Here is a 20,007-nt window from a genome sequence, read left to right on the forward strand (position 1 = left end):
TTCCTAAAGTGTCTGTATGTGTGTTGGCGGGCATGCTAGGGGCATGGAGCCACTGCAGAGGTGATGCAGCAAGGGAAATGAATTTGCCATTTCAATATTCACAGAGGTGAATTTTGAGTGGAGAGATTTCAGTGGTTACACATCCAAAAAGAAAGAAGAGAGAGTGAGAAATAGAAACTGAATATGACTAGTTTTATAAAATGACTTGTATGATGCTTAACACAGCAGAAGCATAACTGCTGCTTCCGCACATCTAAGCACAAAGCTAGTAACAGTGACGGAGCGAGGGTTGGAAAAGCTGCTGCCGCCTACATGTTTAACTGGAGTGCTGACCCTGCACTGATGCTCCACACACCCAGACTGTCACATTCAAGAAAAGAGTCTCTCCACAGAGGGCGAGAGAGAGGGGGGGAGAGAGCAGGCTGGAGTATTGTTAGCTTTATCTGGACCAGAGACAGGGTCAGGACCTGAATTGGCCACTGGAGGTAGTTTTTTTTTTCTCCATCCATGAAAAATGAGTCTCATTTATTAATTTATTTTTATACAAGTTGTAACAGGCTATACTTCCCTGTCTTGCAATTGTGTTTTTATAAAATGTGTATGTGGAAAATATTTTCTATGGATAATAACAACAACAACAAAAACAATAATAATAACAATAATAATAATAACAATAAAAAACACTATGTAATTTGATATCTTCTGCCATGTTGTTTAAGTTGCTGTAACTCCTGAAATAAATGTTGCTGTAAACTTACATTCAGACTAAATTAATTGACCAATTAGCAAATGAAGATTTGCATTTTGATTAATTCTCAGATGTTTAAACCACCCCTCAGACAGCCGTTTGATTTATATACGCCTGTCAACATCTATATGCAGAGAAGGGAAGGTTATTTAAGTAGCCGCAATTAGCTAAGCACAATAGGAGGGTAGATACATCAATAAAGAAATGAGAGGCTAAAATCCCCATCTGTCTTGGGCCTCCACACAGTCAAATCTACTACTGCATGCAACAGAGCATTTGGAAGCCTTTAGTTATTATTAAGCAAATGTTTCTTTAGTTTGTTTACAGCTAGCCCACGATAAAATCAAGTGTTTGAGCGTACACAGCGTGTGCAATTACTTTAGAAAATATAAAATTTACATCTTTAAAACTTTAAAACGCAGATACCAAAAACAACAGTAATTTGGTATGAGAATCGTGTTAAAACTAGAACAATTGTAAACTGTGCTGAAAGATGAATAAATACCATCTTAGTCATGTATAAAATGAGCCACACAGCATTAGTACGTGTTAAGACGACTGAAGTCATTAAGCGTTTAAATGAATCCAAGTAAAATCTAGTAAGGCGCGGCGTTCCTTGCGGGAACAATTCAGAAGTGGATATATGCTCTCCCCGCATGGCAGAAACACGTCATTACATGTAATTTGCTCTTTAGCGTTTGACCGCTAACATGCAATGCTACATTTCGGACTCTAGATAGCAGCAGATTCCCAAGAATTCCGTGTCAAGCGTACCTATGGAAAAAAATTAGAAGTAATTTCCATACATTCATACATTTTTAAAGCAATTACTTTATTATTTATATAAAGAAAGAACCAGAAAAGCTTACATACAAAAAAAGCAATTACTTTATTATTTATATAAATAAAGATCTAAAAAAAAGCTTACATACAAAGGATAGTTTGTTAGAAACAGGTTAATGGAGGGAGGGTCTTGACAGGGTCCTGTCCATTCTTCTTTGACAGATCTCTCAGCTCATCTCTCTTATCAACAACCTTCAGCTAAAAGGTCCCAGACCAAGTTTCCTTTTCCACATCAAAGCTTCTTAAATCACTCTGCCAAGAACACCGTGGTCAAAGATGACGATACTCTCAAGTCTGGATTATGTTCACATCAGTTATAAAAGGGTATCTGGCACTGCCCTCAAATACTGATAACAGTGTGGGTGTCAGTGATATACTTCACAGCTAGCTATCATACTACAGAAGGTTAAACAAAGATCAAATCAACCTTATAATCCCTGACACTGTTATTATTTTGGCCAACAGCTAACATCCGGTAATGCTTTCAAAATAAAAATCCAATTTATTGCCATTTCCCTTTAACAAATAAAACATTAGTTATCACCACAATGAAACATATACATCAGCAATATACATAAAAAATGACAAAAACATTTTGTGTCGTATTTTGAAATGATGATGATGAATATCGTTATTAATCACGATAAATTACGACCGTGATTAATTGTGAATAATCCACAGCTAGCCTGTGATTAATCTTAATTAAAATTGTTAATGCATTTTATGTGGGTATGTGTGGGTTTGTACGGGAGAGAGAGAGAGAGAGAAAGAGAGACGGGGAGGGAAAAAGAGAGGGCGGGAGGAAAGCAGGAAGGAAGGGAGAGAAAGAGAGGGTGAGAGGAGACTCCTCCAGATGTCTGTCTGTGCAGATTAATATCTGCAGACCACAATGGCCCCTCTCAGGACAATTTGTCAGGACAATGAATCCACTGTCTGACAACAGCATCTACAACTGCAGCTCACCTATACCGGCACTTAGTCATGTGATCACAGGAAGCTCACTCTCCCCGCACTAAAAGGTGATAATTGAATAAAAGAGCTGTGCTCCCAGATCTCTGGAAGCTTTTTCACTCTGCCATTCATCCAGACTGCAGGACAGTTAGAGTCAGAAAGGTCGATTGCTTTCACAGGTCTGCCTCTGTTTGTGTCTTTCTGGCTGGAAAGTCCAGTGTTAATATGAATATTCCTATTAGTATGTCTGCCTGAGGACATAATGACTTTAATTCAAAAGTTTCTAACTCTAATGGGCTATTAATATGTGCTTTATCCATAGTCTTAACTACACAAAGTCAGACACTCGTGTACGCTCAGAGAGATGTGGACACCCTCCGACAAATATAGTTGGTGACCTCTGCCCTACAGGAAAAGGATCAGAGACTCCATCCTCACTGGTGACTGATGAACCTTTTTGTTGGTACCCTGTAGAATCCCCCCTCTCCTCACCCCATCCCTTCTCTCTCTACTATGCTTTCCTCACACTGTCTAAAACTTACAGTATTAGGTAAGTTTGATGCTCTGAATTGACCATACTGAAATATGTTCAAAGACTGAATTACTGTAGATCCAGGTGGACATGTTACTTGGGGTGGTCTGCAGAAAAACACAGTAAAATATGAACATATTCCCCATTGAATGTAAGCAGGTTACCTTGTTTTATAGTTGGCCTCAATTGAAATGCTAATTGGTTCACAGCTATTTTAGTTTGGGAACCAATTGATACTGTATGTATCTTAAACACAGTTTTCTAGTTGAGTTCCTAATTTAGGAGTACCAGCTCAAATTCATCAGTGGGCTACGCAGAGGGAGACGTTGTCAACTCCGGAGGCTGGCAAATCTGGTACAACAGTCGTGTTATTGACCCAAATATTTGTTTGAATCAGTCATGCAGCAGATACTCCACTTAAAACAACCCTCGGCTGCTTATTTAAGCTTGTGGCTAGAAGTGTCAAGAAGACAGGATTTAACAACACATTTTAAATGGTGTGGAAGTTAAATAAAAAAAACACCTCTTCTGTGTCTCTGTCTGACATGTTTTCTACGGCCTGTCATGTCCTGCACATTTTGCTGGATTTCATTTTGCCCGTTTTATACAGAAATGTGTTATGTAACATATTCAGGACAACAGCCAGTGAGCGTGAACGGGAATTGAGTGGAAGGTCTTCTTTTTATTTATTTATTTTTTATTTTTTTATTCACGGTTTGCCTCACATGCGTTGACGCTCTCCTTTCCATGCACAGATGACCTCTACTAACCATTCATGACCTGGAAATAAACACTTACATCAGCACAGGAGAATTCTGCCTCTGGCTCAGATAGAGAGGGAGAGGAGGAAGACACACACTCTATTTTAAAACCATCAGAGTGGAGGATGTGCATGAGTGTCCTCTGAAACACAAAGAGGGAGAGAGGGAGAGAGTGGGGGGGTGGGAGGGTGTAGATGGACAGATGATAGATAGATAGATAGATAGATAGATAGATATTTCCGTGTAAATATGCAAGAAACAATTCACCTCTGTCACAGAAGGGGGCAGAAATTAGCTAAAAAAGAGCAGTGGACTAAAACCCTTGAGGCAAACTCCATCTGTTTACTTCCTGTCTTCTTAAATAAATATCTCCCTAACATTTACACAGAAATGTCTTTGGTAGAAACTCACATTGTTCCATGTACTGTATGTTTTTATGAACACTTTCATATACTATGATAGACTAATTATATGTAATACAAATACATAATAATAAGGATAGGAACAAATCCCTTTTAACTTCATGCTAATCTGCCCTGAAGTCAGAAAAACCAAGGAAATGGATTCTGGTTTTGGTGATCGCTGTAGCTAGTTAGAAAGTCATATAAAAGTACATGTAGGAAAACAAAAAAACAAGAATGGAGGATGGAGACGAATTGGCATAGAGGGACATAAAAGGGCAGCTGTATGTATCCAGTCACAGGTGGGGTTGATAAGACAGCCACTATGGAGTGATCAAGGAACTGGGAACCAAAGAGCTGAGATGAGAATAACAACCCACAATGACAAATGCCAGAGTCTCAGGGAAGTAGAATAACAAGAGTTAGTTTGGACAGGATGTTGGATTCAGGGGCAAAGATGAAGCACAAAGAAAAGTTTAGCTGGAAAAGCAAAACTATTAACTGGGAAGAATGGGGAGCTAAAATGCACAGACATTATAGTAAAAACTCGCGTATCATTTTGTCACTCTTACTGAGAGGTTTCTGTCCCCTGGAGGAGTTGAGTCTGAAAGGGAAACATTTGTTCACTGGCACTTTTCTGGTACATTTTATTAAGACTCTGCTAAAATAAATAGTGCTAAACCAATCAAGTTATCGGGAGTTAGAGGCAGCTGCAGCCACCCAGTGGTTAAAGGTTCACTCTTGTTAATTAGAGGTTTACCAATGGGATGTTGAAGAGACCTCACTCTCAGTACATCACAACAAGGGCAGTCTGTGTGTCAACAATGAATGGGTTAAACAGAGATACCCAACAAATTCCATTTGGATGATTTCAGTACTCCCCTAAAGTCAGTTAAAAACATTTAATTAAAGTGTAGTACCCAAAACAGCTTTGTGAGTTTCCTAGCTGCAGTCTCCAGTTGTTGTGAGATGTCAACAACAAACATTACAGTCAGTCCATTTGAAAGTCTTCTTTGCACCTGAGTGGATTTTTTTACAAACTAAACACAAAGGTCAGGTTCTGTCATAAGTGAAAAGAAGTGTTACTTTCCCAAACCAACTAGACGTCTAGAAACTCTATCAGGACAGTTTCTCTACACCTGGATAATTCTATCTTTTAACAGAAAATACTTGCAAAGGCACTGATCGGCACTGAGGTTTCTCTGATCGGCTCACTTAGGTTTTTTGTACTGAAATTACTTTTGGTTATACAATTTCCACCATTTCAAACAAGGTTTAAAGGCATTTACTGTAGCAACACGTAATTCTTTCAGTATCTCTGACTCTGACATCGCTTAGCTTAACACATGACCTTATTCAATTTTAAATTGTTTGGAACCATTAAGGAGAAAGTTTATGAACAGGAGGGAGTGCCGTGAATATTTCTGGGTCTATTCTCACTTTGCTGGTATGACTGGAGTGAGTAGCTGTGGCAGAATGGTTTTCAGCAAATGTGCAAAACTGTGACCACAGTGCATTCTTTAGCCCACAGATTGATTTGGGTTTATTGAATCTTGCCTGTGCAGTTTCCCTCTGTTGGCTAGCAGTGCAAATCAGGGCCAACTGCTGTCTTCTGCTGCCAAATGCAATGATTCCTTCCTGTTGAGAAAAGTAAACAGGACTCTTCTTTTCCATCTCGGTTAACCTTAGGTAACAACCTATCACTGTAAAGATTGTTAGGAATTTCTCTCAATCGTTAGGGGTGGAGAGATCCACAGGTTAGCAATAGCTTCATTGTTATAGTTACACTAGCAAATGTTTATTACTGAGATTTACAGACATATGTAATGGTTAAACATATTTTTGAAAAGAATAAAATTTGACAGGTTTTCTAGGCTCAGTTCTGCTGAGCCTACAAGGGGTTTTTAAACTGAAGATTGTCTTTACAATATAACAGTTTTGTTACATATGTTTGAATTATAACCAAAAATATATCTGTAAAACCATAATATATATGGCAGATGTAATTTGTAAACAAACCCTTGCATTATCAGAATTAGTAGTTTGTAATTTAAACCTCCTGCATAAAAAATGTATTATGGCTTTACGTATATATTGAACGTCTACAAATAGCTTAACAAAATGAAGTTGAGCATAAAAAATAAAATTATGAAAGAACTTGTCTGTATTCTTATTGCTTTTTGTTTGCATTAGTATGACTACAGGATAAATTCTCTACACCGTATGGATATTTTCGTTAATTATCACGTTTACAATGTGCTTCTGTAGAAACCTTTGGAACATAATATACCAGGGTTGCATGTTACAGAAAAAATATAAGATGGCCAAAATGTTTTGTGTATAATAAAAAAAGGTTCCCTGTTTATATTGGAGCCTTTAAAATGTTTTTAAGTCCCCCTACATTATTATTCCTGTTTATATTGGAGCCTTTAAAATGTCTTTGACTTTTTTAAAATGACTTTTAAATGACTTTAAAAGTCCCCCTACATTATTATCAAATGTTTTGTGTATAATAAAAAAAGGTTCCCTGTTTATATTGGAGCCTTTAAAATGTTTTTAAGTCCCCCTACATTATTATTTTTTACTTCAAGTTCTTAACTGTTCCTCGTCACACGAGTGTTAGTGTGAGTGAATTGCTGTTTGAGATTACAACCGTGTGACGAAAGAGCAGATAAAAAGGATGATGGGAATGATGCGGGAACGATGGTTAAATTTAGCTCTGTCCACCTTTTATAAACAGACTTTCACGATTTTCCCCACGATTTCTCGTAAAGATCTTCAAATCTCAGTCGGGTTCACATCTCTAGTGATTTTATATTATCGCTAAGGTGATGTTGTTTTCTTCTCTGGGCTTACGCTGGCGCACTATTTAACGGGAGGTTCCCATTATTCCGGTCCGGCGGAGGGATCGGATCATGTAAGGAGGCTCAGCTTGTCAGTCAGACTTTCAATGGTTCCTGTGGCGCCTCATCACCACCACCACCCTCATCTTCACTGTTAATCCCTGACTGCTGCTTTAACCACAACACTCGAGCTCTTACAAACAGAGTAAAAATGAAGAGACAGTGAAGGAAAAAATACCTGACAACCCCGTCACCACCAGAAGGAGTAATAGCAGGGGGTTGACCGAAAAGCGGAGGAGATTCTAAGCGTTCAGCAGCTCACGTTACTCGGAGAGTTGCGAGGATGATGATGACCATGGTCAGGTCAAGGGATTTTCTCTTAGCCTCGCTTCTTGTCGCATGTGCAGGTAAATAACAGTCTAATTTTCCTTGTTAACTATTCGTTTTAAACGGGGTTAGATGTACGTCTTCCTTGCATCGTGTCTGTGTGTGTGGTATTTGTAGGCTTCTCACAGCGGTCAGGACCGCAGCCTCCTCCAGTCCTCCCTCTGCCTCCGCCCGCAGGTGCAGCAGCTGCTGCCCCTCACTCTCTATTTTTAAACTAAAGGCATTTCCCAGCAGAAAACAGCTTCAACGTCACACAAGAATTCAAACAAAAATACGTTTTAAGAACTCCTCACTTCATATAAAAACATGTCTAATGGTGGCTGGACTGCATTCTTGCGTGACCACCCCCCTAACGATGACTTGGCGTTATTTAGTGCGTTAAATAAAAGATGATGGTACGTGTAGATGATGCTCTAACCTCAGAGTGGCTGTGAGTGGAAACATGGCGTGGGGTTAGAACCCACACATTTGTGCTGCGCCTGTTTTGCTGCTGTTGCTGCTTTACTGTGTATGACTGGATGGTGGGACGTGTTTTTTTATTTGTGTGAGAATGCTGCTGGGCTTCCTCAGTGTTTGAAGAAATACACGCACACACACGTCCGCCCTCCCTCCAACACCCTCCCCCCTACACACACACACACACACACACACAAAGGCAATATATTGACTTTATTCACCTGGACCCTAACCAGATATTATCTCTAAAGTGAACCATTAATTTCAACAGATCCATTTAGGATGGAACCCATTTTGCTTTGATGCAATAAACTGAGGGAGTGGTTGTGACAAAGAAAATGGCAAAAAACTACAACTACATACATATACAACTGCTCAGCTTTATTTTTTGGGGTGGGGGGGGTGTGTCGGTGGGGGTAAGTTGGATTAGCAACAAACTACAGGGTGGTACAGCACCTATTTAATTTCCCAGACTTTAATGGTTACAGGTGACTTGAAAACCAGTGAAGGATGAAAAGTCTTCTCTGGAAATCCACCATTCAATCATTTTCATTTTTGTAAATCTCCTAGGGGCAGCACAGGGCATGTTGAATCCTGCTGACTAATGTCATGGGAGTCTGATTTGGTGGCGCCGTTAGACAGACAGCAAAGGTTTGCTAAATTATGGTAGAGGAGATTTAATGGAAGGGATTTCAATTTTCTAATTTTACATGTTCATACTGAGGAATTTAGGTAGCTTTTATCACTTACACGTGAGCTTTGATTTTTAATTTTTTGTATATATTATCCCTGAGGTTGGGAGAGACACGGTCCTCTGGCGAACATCTGTAACTCAACCACACCTAGGTACTCAGTGTAGCGAGGTTTTATTCATTATACTGAGCCAGTATATATTTTTATTCTCGAGTAGAGCAGAAATCAAAAGCTCAGAACCGTCTGTGATACTCTGACTCTCTAGTGGTAGGAAAACCTTTCATGTTGATGATGAAACCTTATATTTTTCTATAATATTACATACTTTTAATATTAAAATGCTCATGATGTCTCAAGGAACAGTTTTGGTTGTTGGTTTTGTCTCTGCTGCAGTGATGTGCTACAAGCTCAGCTCTATTCTGAATAATCTCTTATGTAATTTCATGCTGTGATAAAGGCTGGAAAGATATTCTCTAAACTGGCGAAAAACGTTGTTACGTAAGTCTGTTTGAAACAGATTAATAAAAAAAAACATTTATCAATCATGCACTTGTCATCTGCTACGGTTAGGTTGCTGTGATTTTGTCCTTTTTGGACCATACAATAAACATCAGCTGTAGCACAACGTTGCTAAAATTTAATCATATAAACTAAACACTCTAACTAGCTATAAAATAAACTAACTAGAAATAAATACAAAAATGTGTGAATAAATATATTAAGTGAGAAATTATACACAACAGATATTACGAGAACATTAACAAGACAAGACCTGGACTTCAAGATTACGGAGCCTGATGTTGACTGATTACTCCGTGTTTTACTACTTACACGCCTTTCCATTGACTGAAGGTAGTAATTTGACACGTCAAGTCCTCTGATCTTGACAACTTTTCTTTACTGCTCTGAGACAGTGTGGTTTGTCAGGGTTTCCATTTCATTCTTACGTGTAGGATCTGAGAGAGGGTATTCAAAACTAAACTCTGAATCCACTCAATATTTGGATAATTAGACAGACAGACAGTCAGAAATGGATTATCTTTCTGCCACAGGAGTGTTTACTGCATTTGAATCCACCACTATACAGCACATTGCATACGGTAAAATGTTTAGGTTCTGCAAAGACTTCACACTACAGATCTCACAATATTGTTGTCAGCCGGCAGATCTAGAGCGCAGTCTTATTTAGATAAGCCCCTCCACAGATAACAGTACAGATGCCTCTTCTTTTTTTTTAATGCAGCCTTTATGTAACAAGGAAAGTCTTGTTGAGATTAAAAATCTCTTGCAGGGTTTCCCAGACCAAGACATGGAGCTGCAGCTTTCAGAAAACTGATAGCTGTTTTCCGCTTCTCGAGCCTTCAGTCTAGCCTTGACTTATTTTTATAAGAAATTTAGATTTCTGTTGATTTAAATTCTATTTCTGATTCATGATATGTACAAATGTGTACCCAGAAACTAAGCACTCCACATGTACAAATGCTACCTATTTAAATGTCATCATACTGCCTGGTTGAATACACTGATTTATCCCTTTTGTATTTAAAAGACAACACCTAAGATATCCTTTTTTTTTATAGTGGAGCTAAAATAAGACTGTTTATTCACTGTCTTATAAATACACTGTTTTTATTTGATGTTTTCTTTCTGAAAGAACTTTTAATCCCTGGGCAGTTTACTGAAGGCAAAGAAAATTCCGACTTGTCAATAGGTGACTTTATGGCTGCTGCAGTATTGACTGAACTTAGACAAGAAAGGAATTAACCATTTTTATCTTCTGCCAGCTGCTGAAGAGGAGCAATATATTTCGTATGTGCTGATTGTTCGATTTTATGTTTAGCCAACATCAGTTATACATGGCAGGGCGGGCTGACATCAGTGACCACAGCCAAATCAAAGAGTCATTTTTAAACAGGAGTGAAAATGGCCTTCATTTAAAATATCCAGATTTAAAATACAAACATTTGTGGGTATTTTACTCAGATTTGACTTAGTCTGTTAATTATAAACCTTGGCGCTGTCACCATTCATCTCCAGGGTTCACCAATTAATTTGAACCAAGATTCTGTTACTCTGTGTCAGCGGTTGCCAGACTTTGTTGCAGCACAGCCTTTTGTACACAGTAATATTAGAGGGCACCCCCACGTCGATTTACATTCACAGCTATTGGTTTAAATCATCACAAATTTAATTTAAATGATTAATTTCTACAAAATTAGTATACCTAATAAACAAATGTATTAAAATGAAAAGCAGACCAAATATAACTGAAGTTCCTTTTGGATTCTGCTATGACTAATGAAACTTCAAGGCAGTTACCCTGTAGGGGGCAGTGTTCCCAACTTTGAAATCCAATGTTTTAAGCTTCTTATGTTCCCTATATCATTGTGGAACAATAGCTGACACTTGGACAGAGAATGTTTTATATTCCCTGATAGCAAGATGGTTAGCATATTAGCACTATGTGTATGTCAGGACAAAAACCAACAGCCATATGATCCTCGACATGCTCACTGCTATTCAATACCTATTCTTAAACATCCATTGTAGAACCCCACAGGGGTAATTGTACGTGCAGAGTGCTGAGTGCTAGCTGCGTTCTTCTGTGAAATTTGAATGATGGTATTTTAGTGAGACTAAGGTGTGCACAATTAGAAAATTGTACACCTTTTCTTAGTATGACACCTTTCATACCAGGCTTTTTAGTATTTCTAATGTCCACAGTTTGTCAGATCATTTATTGCTCATTTCTTTTCAATTATTGTAAGAATGTACCGGATTTGACCTTTTTAAAAGCTTTTGCTTAGAACCATAGGGAAATTCAGCAAGGTCCCAGTCCTTGCTGAATCCTTGAAGATCAGCAGTAATGCAAGGCACAAAAACTTCAGGTGCAGGTGCGGATTGCAAAGATGCCCATACTTGTGGTTATATGAGAATCAAGAGCAATTTTTTAATTTGCTAAAAGATAATTAGAAGATCTTAAGAACCCACACCCGCTCCACATCAGTCTTAGCCACACTAACACAGGGTTAGTATGAAGATCAGATATGAACACTGTATATTCATTAATATTCAAATAATTTTCTCATAGACAAGGACAGTTCTTCAAACAGATTATCTTGGCTGCTCCCTTCACAGCAGCGGCAGTTGATGGTCTGTGAAACAAGGGGAGCTCATATTAGGCCCAGCAATTTTACAATTAAGTTCTGTTCCCCGTTGTATTTGCTCTGTTAAATTTACACTGATGCATATCCAAATCGTCTGCAGTTTTTTTTTAAATGAAAAAAATATTTTTTGGCAACTGTTGTTGTTGCAGTTCTTAATAATGGGTGGTTGAAGTGAAGAAGGTGTTGCTGCTGCTGTACTCTGTAACCATCCAAGCTGTGTTGTCTTGGCTTTCTCACTGGTCATGGCACCATAGGAACTCCCTGTACTGATATATGCTATAATTTGCTGGCAACATTCACCTGAAACAACTATATTTATATTTGATGGTACTATGGTGTATTTATATAAATATATATATATATATATATAACTGCAGTTGTAGGACAGTACCTTGTCTGCTCACATATGTATCGGCAAAAAGGAATGTCACCTTTGTCAAACCCAAGTTTTCTGCTCAGTGCTGTCAGAATTGGCTCGGGTACTTACATTTCGATGAATCATTTTATCCTCACAGTAAGACTCAAATCTGTTATTTGACTGCCTTAGTCACTGCAGTTGGGAGAGTGCTGCAAGGCTACTGTGACACCCAATGGTGTCTTATGTTGCAACTTGGAGCAATTTACCAATAGTGTTAAATCCACCTTCAGTCCTTCAGTTTTCTGTTTCTACGTTGTGACTGATTTTATATGGAATGCCACTTAACTGTGTGCAACGGAAGTGTTGCTGTATATAAGTGTTGTCCTGATACCATATTTAACACACAGATACAAGTAGGAGTATTTGAATTTGTTTACCTGCTGAAACCTATTACAAGTACATATACTTTTATAGGTTTATAGGTTTCAATAAATATGATATATATTCGATTGTTCACACATACAGTACTACCTACAGCCAGTTTGTTTTTCTTCTTTGTAAGACTGTTAATTTCTGTATCAAACAAATGGTCTTCAAAACACATCCTGTCATATCAGAAAACACATCTCTAACAGTAAGGATAAAATAAAAAGTAATATTACAAATAAATAAAAATGATATTTAATAATTATTATTATTAATTATAATTATTATAATTATTATATTATTATTAATATTATTTAATTTTATCATTGTTAACACTGCTATCTGAACAGAAAGTGAGCAGAGCTTTTTATACCAATTCTGCAATTATTTAACCGTCTCCTGCTTTATGGTATAAATATATCACATTTTGGATTGGCTGTTTTCTTTGATCCATTTTAAATTTTGTTTAAGTCGGTAGTTTTAGACTAAGATTAAGATTAAAATTAAGAACTCCTTTATTCATCCCACAATGGAGAATTTACAAGTCACTTAAGATATGTACATGATATGCTGCAGAAGGCATTAGCTGTTTATTTAAGCTAGACTGTAATTACTAAAAAATAAACACTGATTTTCTCACTGTAAAGTATTTAGCAGATTGGAAAGAACAGAGAGCGGCAGAGCAGAACTCTGCTTCCGTTATTTGAACTTAGTTATCACTGCTTGAATAAAATAAATTAGCCTTGAAAGGGTTCTATTTATTCAATATATACACAGTATATGTATATATATAATGTTTTATTTATTACTTTTATAGGGCCTGTGTGATCTCAGTGCTATAAAAACATGCTACTAGTCTAGGACTACGCACTCACTGCCTTTCATGTGTGCGTGTCTTCGTCGGCATCCATTCACATCACGCTGCATTCATTATTAAAACACTATACCTTGCATTACCAAGCTGAGCACAGGGAGAACAAGTGGATTGTAACAGCCTGAGGCTTTCTTTCCATGCAGTCATTGTTGTGTGTCACCCACTCCCCCATGGCTTCATCATTGCTTGGCAGCCTGGAGGTTCGTCCATACAACACATGGTTGTTTAATGTATTCATAACAGTAAATTGTCCTTTTAATGTGTAAGCTGGTGGTTGGTTGAATGACGCACATAAGACTTTTTTGTCTCATAAGAATGGGGTGTAATCATATTTGGCTGGAAATTACGGTATAATCTCAAAGAAATGAGAAACATCTTCTAAGTGTTTAGGGAACAAAATAAAATTACATTAAAAATGATCATCCCATCCCAATATAGTCCCTTAGCAAAGTGGAAGTTAAAATATTTCTTGTAAATCTTAAAACTTAAAAATGAATTTAATCAAATCAAGAGTAATTGGTCAGGATCTACTCGCACTCCCTTTGCGATCTACTAGTAGATCCCGATCTACTAGTAGATCCCGATCTACTAGTAGATCTACTAGTAGATCCAGTAGATCCCGATCTACTAGTAGATCCCGATCTACTAGTAGATCCCGATCTACTTATTGGGCACTCTTGATCTAGGGTTTAAATCCTGCCCTGCTTGTGGTATATTGAGAAAGCATCAAAAACTCCAGCGCCCACTCCTCCCTAGGGAAATTAGTTATATGTTGGTATAGTCATTAATACACATTCTACATGCATTCATGAGCCGAGGAATATTTAAAACAGGTTCACTTTTAAACCCTGCTTTCATTCAGTCACACTTTTACACACAAACCCTCGCTGAGATTCTGTGTGAATGAACAAATACAAGGTTTCCTGTTTTGGTCATTCGTGCCCTGTGCCACCGTCCAGCTCTGTTTGATTCTGGGTGTAATCCAAACACACGTTTGTGTTGCACCACAACATTTTCTAACTTGTCACCTTGAGTGTGTGAGACTCTTTGAAGTCGCACAGTGTTTAACTTCACTGGATAGCTGTTCAAAGCAAAGTCTTCATCCTTTGACTTGTTAGTAGGTCAAACCTCTAGCCAAGCCATGACCATAGAGCAACAAGTGTGTTTCCCTGTGTCCCCCCATGATGCAATGACTTACTAAGGAGTCCTGCTTTTGACTGACAGATCCCCTCAGATTGAATCCACCATTGTTTCACGCCATCTCCAGCTTTTACCGTACTCCAGCTTCAGTTAATAGTGAAGATATTGTAGTAAGTTATAATATTGATGCTTCAGCTATTATACACAGGACCTTTCTTGTTTCACTAAAATTACTCTTGATGAAAGTTGAAATATTACTTCTAATATTAGTATTAGCTGCATAGTAACAAATCACAAATCAAACCCACAATCCATTGGCAAACTTTCCAGGGTGTGTACACCGCTCTCACCCCTTGGGAGGGGGCTCCACTGAGACCATAAATACAATTAAGTGGTCAAAAATGAATGGATGATTGGAGGGTTTAGTATAAATGTGACAGTAGTACTGATAAAGTCAGTAAAGTTTTTACTCTGTCAGCAAAACACTTAGTTCACAAGATGACATTTCCTACTAGGGCACATGTAGGAGTGATGAACGCCATGAAGTGCTCAATATGTGCTAAGCTGAGTGTGATTGCAGCCCCTCAGACAGTGACAGCAGTCTGAGGGTGTCAGGAAGTGATTTTCACAGACACATCCTCTCCCAACTAATGCTGGATGCCTGTGGGAGTCATGAAAGTAACCAGTATGTGACAGAGAATACACGAGAACTGCAAATATACAAAACAGTAGGAGTAGTTAGTGAGTTTTGCAAAATTGTTTTTTATTGTCTTTGTTTAGTGGGATACAGATATCTGCTGGTTGGTTTTAGAGCCAACAGAAACAAAAGTTTATACTGTAAACAATCATTCACACTGATTACCTTACAGATTTAAACATAAACCTCATATTGATATGTGGTTACCACTTTAAAATTGGTAAATGATTGTTGGTATCTTTCACTACATGCGACATTCAGATTTGCCATTGCTTTAACGGACTATTTAAGTTAGAAGTCTATTCCACTCTGTAAATATTTTAAATGTTGGCTCCTTCATGATGAGTTGATAGTTGTTTGTATTTCATCTGTTAAATCATCCACTATGGGGTCTATAACATATCCGGCTTCTGTTGGCAACCACAGCACATGGCTTTTCAAGCGAAGCCAATGAACCATGCTGAGAGAAACATTGGAGACATGCAGACAAGATGGCAGATACCATGGGCAGAACAAGTCCAAGGCTCTAGCTATGACTCCTCAGACTGTGTGTTTGAGTCCATCTTGTAAGTTCGCAAAATGTCTTTGGGCTACAGTCTTCCCTGTTTAAGGTGTAAGTAGATGCATATTCAAACGTATTATACATGTCACAAACTAAACGATTTTCAAAGTTAGTAGTTCTGGTTTTAGGAATCAAAGTGGCAAACACAAAGTGGCATATGTGATCTTTTGGACTTCTGTAACGAACACTGAAGACGCTTTTCTTCAACAGGCTAATAAACAGCGCTTCAGCTTAGCATGAAGGCGGCAGGCTGCGAAACAGGTGGTATAAAAAAAAGGTGCCCCATATGAGGACAGGCAGTTTGGCAGCCCTTTTGCAGAGTGTAGCAGAACTGCAACTGTGGCAGTTGTTCACTGTTGTGAGGTACTGCCAATTGCCAGTTGTTTCAATTCATGTTAGCACCTAAAACACATGCTGTTAGCATAGGCTTGTAAAATGGCCAGGGGAAACAGAGCTAGTGGAAGATGCAAGCTCTGGAGAACTACATTTGCCTTACCATAAAGAACCAATTATACATAGTTTTCTATTGACCACAGTTTTACAGTGATTGCTGTGTGCATGTATTCTTCCCAATTTCCAAACAAAATGGCCAAAATGGCCTCACGCTTAAAAGAAAAGCTTCATGAGCTGAGGTGTAGTTTAACAGGGATCAAGGGCAGAGCAGCAGTCACTACAAAGGTATACAGGTAATTAGCTACCACTAAGAAAGAGGTGAAGTGGAGGCTGCAAGCAAGGTGAAATGGAGGGAAACAAGTGTCGATGTGACGCGTGACATGTTTCTTAAAGACTGGAGGTTGAACTTGAGGCTGACGATGCTGAAATTTAAACTAGCACCAGTGAAGCGGATGAAAATAATGACAGATGAGATGAACGCCTTATGTTGAACAGGTTGGACATAAAGTTGAAAGGCAACGATGAGATGGTTTGGACAAATGATAGGGGTTATGTTAGAGAGGATTTTGGAGATGGAGCTGCCAGGTAAAAGAAAAGATGACTGAAGATGTACTAATGTAGTGAACATCGACATGGAGATGGTTGTTGTAAAAGTAGATGAGAAATAGTGAGATGGGGGGCAGATGACCCCGAGGAAACAGCTGAGGAAAACAAAGACAATTTAGTAGAGTTTTTCTTTTCTATGTTTTATGTGCATTGTGAATTATACTAGTACAAATGAATACTACAATATTAAATACTGATACAGTATTGAATAATACAGGAAATATATTTCATATTTTTTTAATATATTCTGAAATGTTTCTCTGTTTACATAATCAGTCTGCTTACATAAATTGTACAGCTACGTATAAAGCAGCTATAAATTCAGAGAAATACTACCAGCCCAGGTCTGGCATATCAAGAGCCTTGATTATTAGCTTTAGTCTTCCTTTTCTGTAGAAGTCCCCCAGGATTGCAGCCTTGAGAAATAGAGTAGTCAAGTCTCTGGAGGCTAGTCCTGTCCCAGTGTCTATTTTTACAGCTTAGTCTGTGATTGGCCAACACGGCTTGTCTGTGTGTGTGCATGTATGTGTGTTTGTATAAGCCCATGTTGTGTCATAAGGTGTCTCTGTACCATCTGTCGCCCTCGGTGGAGCCATTTGTGAGGACAGACCACGCCTCTCCAAGAGAATGCAAAACACAACCTTGGGCTTTCCTTGCAATGACAGCTTCATCAGTAACACAAGAGAGAAACCTAAAGGCTCCACCCTCAAAATGACGCTCCTGCTTTTTAAGCAGGTTACAGTTGATATCGTGCTGTGAAATTCAGCAGAAAGTCTGGGTTTGGAATGTGAAGAAGAAGATTTTTTTGGAACGGAACACCCAGTGATAGCCACATAAACAGGGAACAGGTTTGCTCACAGATGCACTAGCAGGTTGTTTATGACTCACTGCTCGTCTTCGTGATTCAATTTATGTTTATGTCTTGCAAAGTGCTTAATTATTGAATTCTGATTGTGGAGCTGCTCCTGAGACATGGTAGGAAATAGGTTTGCTAGATGTCACTTGCTGTTAATGTCCTTCTCTCTAACCTTTATAATCCTCCTCTGAACATCGTGGTGGTAGAGCTCAGTAAGTATTCCACTTGGCCTGCAGCTGCAGGGTTGTGGGTTCTATTCCAGACTTGGTAGGTTATATTTTCCCATAGATAAGCTGTCAGTAGGTAGATGGGAAAACCTCCAGTGAAAAGTGCTTTTCTGCAGTTACCCAGACCACTTTGCATCCATTCATTTTTTTTGTACCTGTAGCCCTCCAAATGTGTTCAGTTTCAGCAAATTTCTAAATCCAACAGAATGCAAAGTATCATACATCTATTAAAATTGGTTCCAAGACGTTGATGGAAGTAGAGCCTACATACTGTGAATGTTTTTGTTTACTTTACTGCCTATGTTGAGACAGACGCTCAGTTAAAATTATTCATGCCAGAATTTACATATTAGTGGTTGGCAATTCTAGTCCTTGGCTACTTTACAACCTTTTAGAATCAGTGATTCAAATTTTATAGCTACGATCTATAAAGCTCCAGCTATGTCCCCTCTTCTTGTTCTTCTTCTGCACCCTTTGCTTCAACTCTTTCACTGTTGTACTGCTACTTCTTGCATCTTTATCTTTCCATTCACCTCACTCTTATTTACACACACATTTTGACTTACTACTACTGACCTTCATCCATATTTAACCAAAGCACACCTGCACCTCTCTAGGTTTTCTACCACCTGCGCCCTACTCTCACCAAGAAATACAATGTCATCTGCAAACATAGTGATTCACGCAGCCTCTTGCCTGACTTCATCTGTCAACCTGTCAATCAACAAGGGAAACAAAAGGCGGCTCAGAGCTGATCTGCTGTTGTAGGCCCACCACTACCTTCAACCCACTCTGACAGCACACACAGTGAAACTACAGTCCTGCTGCTCTTATACACGTTGTGCTTTGCTCTTCAATTTTTTTCTCTGACTCCAAACTTTCCCACACTGCATCACAGCCCCTTCCTGTGCACACTATTATATTCTTCCTCTAAATCCACAAAGACGTGGTGCAACCCCTTTTGACTCCCCTTGTGAACTTTTCTACTAGCACTCTCAAAACATTTTCCTCATGCTCCTCATACACAGAATGTGCCCCCGAGTGGCTGGGTTCAATACGACCTACTATTCTTTAAAAAAAATATCTCAAATAGAAGCAGAATATTTTTTAAGTAATAAACAATCTTCCCAAAGCCTTTCAGATTATGAGAATAACAAGTGACTACAGAATGAATTTCATGTTTTATTGAAGTTGTATTGAGTCCATGCACCACAGTTGGTTACTCTAGTCTGCAAGATTAGAGATGTTATTTTTAAATGCGCAGGTTCTCCATCCCCACATGTTGGGTTCATGTCAGGAGTGGAAAGGGTGAGATTTAAAAGAGATTTATATTAGGTTGTATTAAATTCCCCCTTATTCTAATCAAACCATATATATTCAGTGTAATACAGTTTTGCATCTAACAGGAAGTGTTAAACGCCACTTGTTAACAACAGTGTGAAATGTTAATTTTCTTTTTTTTTTTGCAAAGTGCAGAAAGCAATGTGTGCAGGGCAGAAAGTAAGGTAGCATACACAGACATTTACAGTAGAGCTAAAGACATGAGTTTACATACAGTTGTTTGTTGGAATTGACCAGTCGATGCACAGACTGAACATGGAAATGTTTGTATGATTGGGAACAGATTGTGGACCACATTACTGGCTGGTAAATACTAAGGGTTTTCCAGCAGTTAGTTCGAACTAACTCTGTAACTTGGGAGGTTACACATCTTATAAAAAACAAAGTTGTGGCGTCTTCTAAATTTCTAACGGTACAATGACCAGATGAGGGAAAGGCTTCACAGACTCTAGTCAACCACACCTACTTCGACAGGTTTGGAACTGTGCTCAATTCTCCCTATAGTAAGGCACATGGTGGCTACTATTCTAGGACTAAAAATGCCTTAGGGAACACCTGCAGTAAAACTGTCCTTTATTAGGATGATATAAATGCCTTTCAGTGCAGCATCAATATTGTCACAGAGTTTTTATATTGGTATTGTTAGAAGGAGACTGATTTTTCAGCAGGGTGATTCACAGCACAGTCACATCAAGAAGATGAATGAAGCTGAATGTATTTCAGCAGCTGTCTGATAACTGAGATG

General features: G+C 38.5%; 1 protein-coding gene across 4 annotated transcripts in view; it reads left to right on the top strand.

Annotated features, from left to right (window-relative positions):
• Positions 1 to 6,738: 6,738 nt before the first annotated feature.
• ncam1b (neural cell adhesion molecule 1b) overlaps positions 6,739 to 20,007 on the top strand; it is a 66,805-nt gene continuing 53,536 nt past the window's right edge. For all 4 annotated transcript variants that reach the window (XR_003049499.1, XM_008309506.3, XM_025054893.1 and 1 more), the window contains exon 1: positions 6,739 to 7,486. Coding sequence is in view for 3 of the 4 variants with exons in the window: in XM_008309506.3 (XP_008307728.1) it covers positions 7,423 to 7,486 (64 nt within the window). In the remaining variant the exon portion in view is untranslated. The remainder of the gene's footprint in view (positions 7,487 to 20,007) is intronic.

The sequence above is a fragment of the Cynoglossus semilaevis genome, chromosome 4, assembly GCF_000523025.1.
Source record: "Cynoglossus semilaevis isolate Cse_v1.0 chromosome 4, Cse_v1.0, whole genome shotgun sequence".
NCBI classification, from domain to species: Eukaryota; Metazoa; Chordata; class Actinopteri; order Pleuronectiformes; family Cynoglossidae; genus Cynoglossus; species Cynoglossus semilaevis.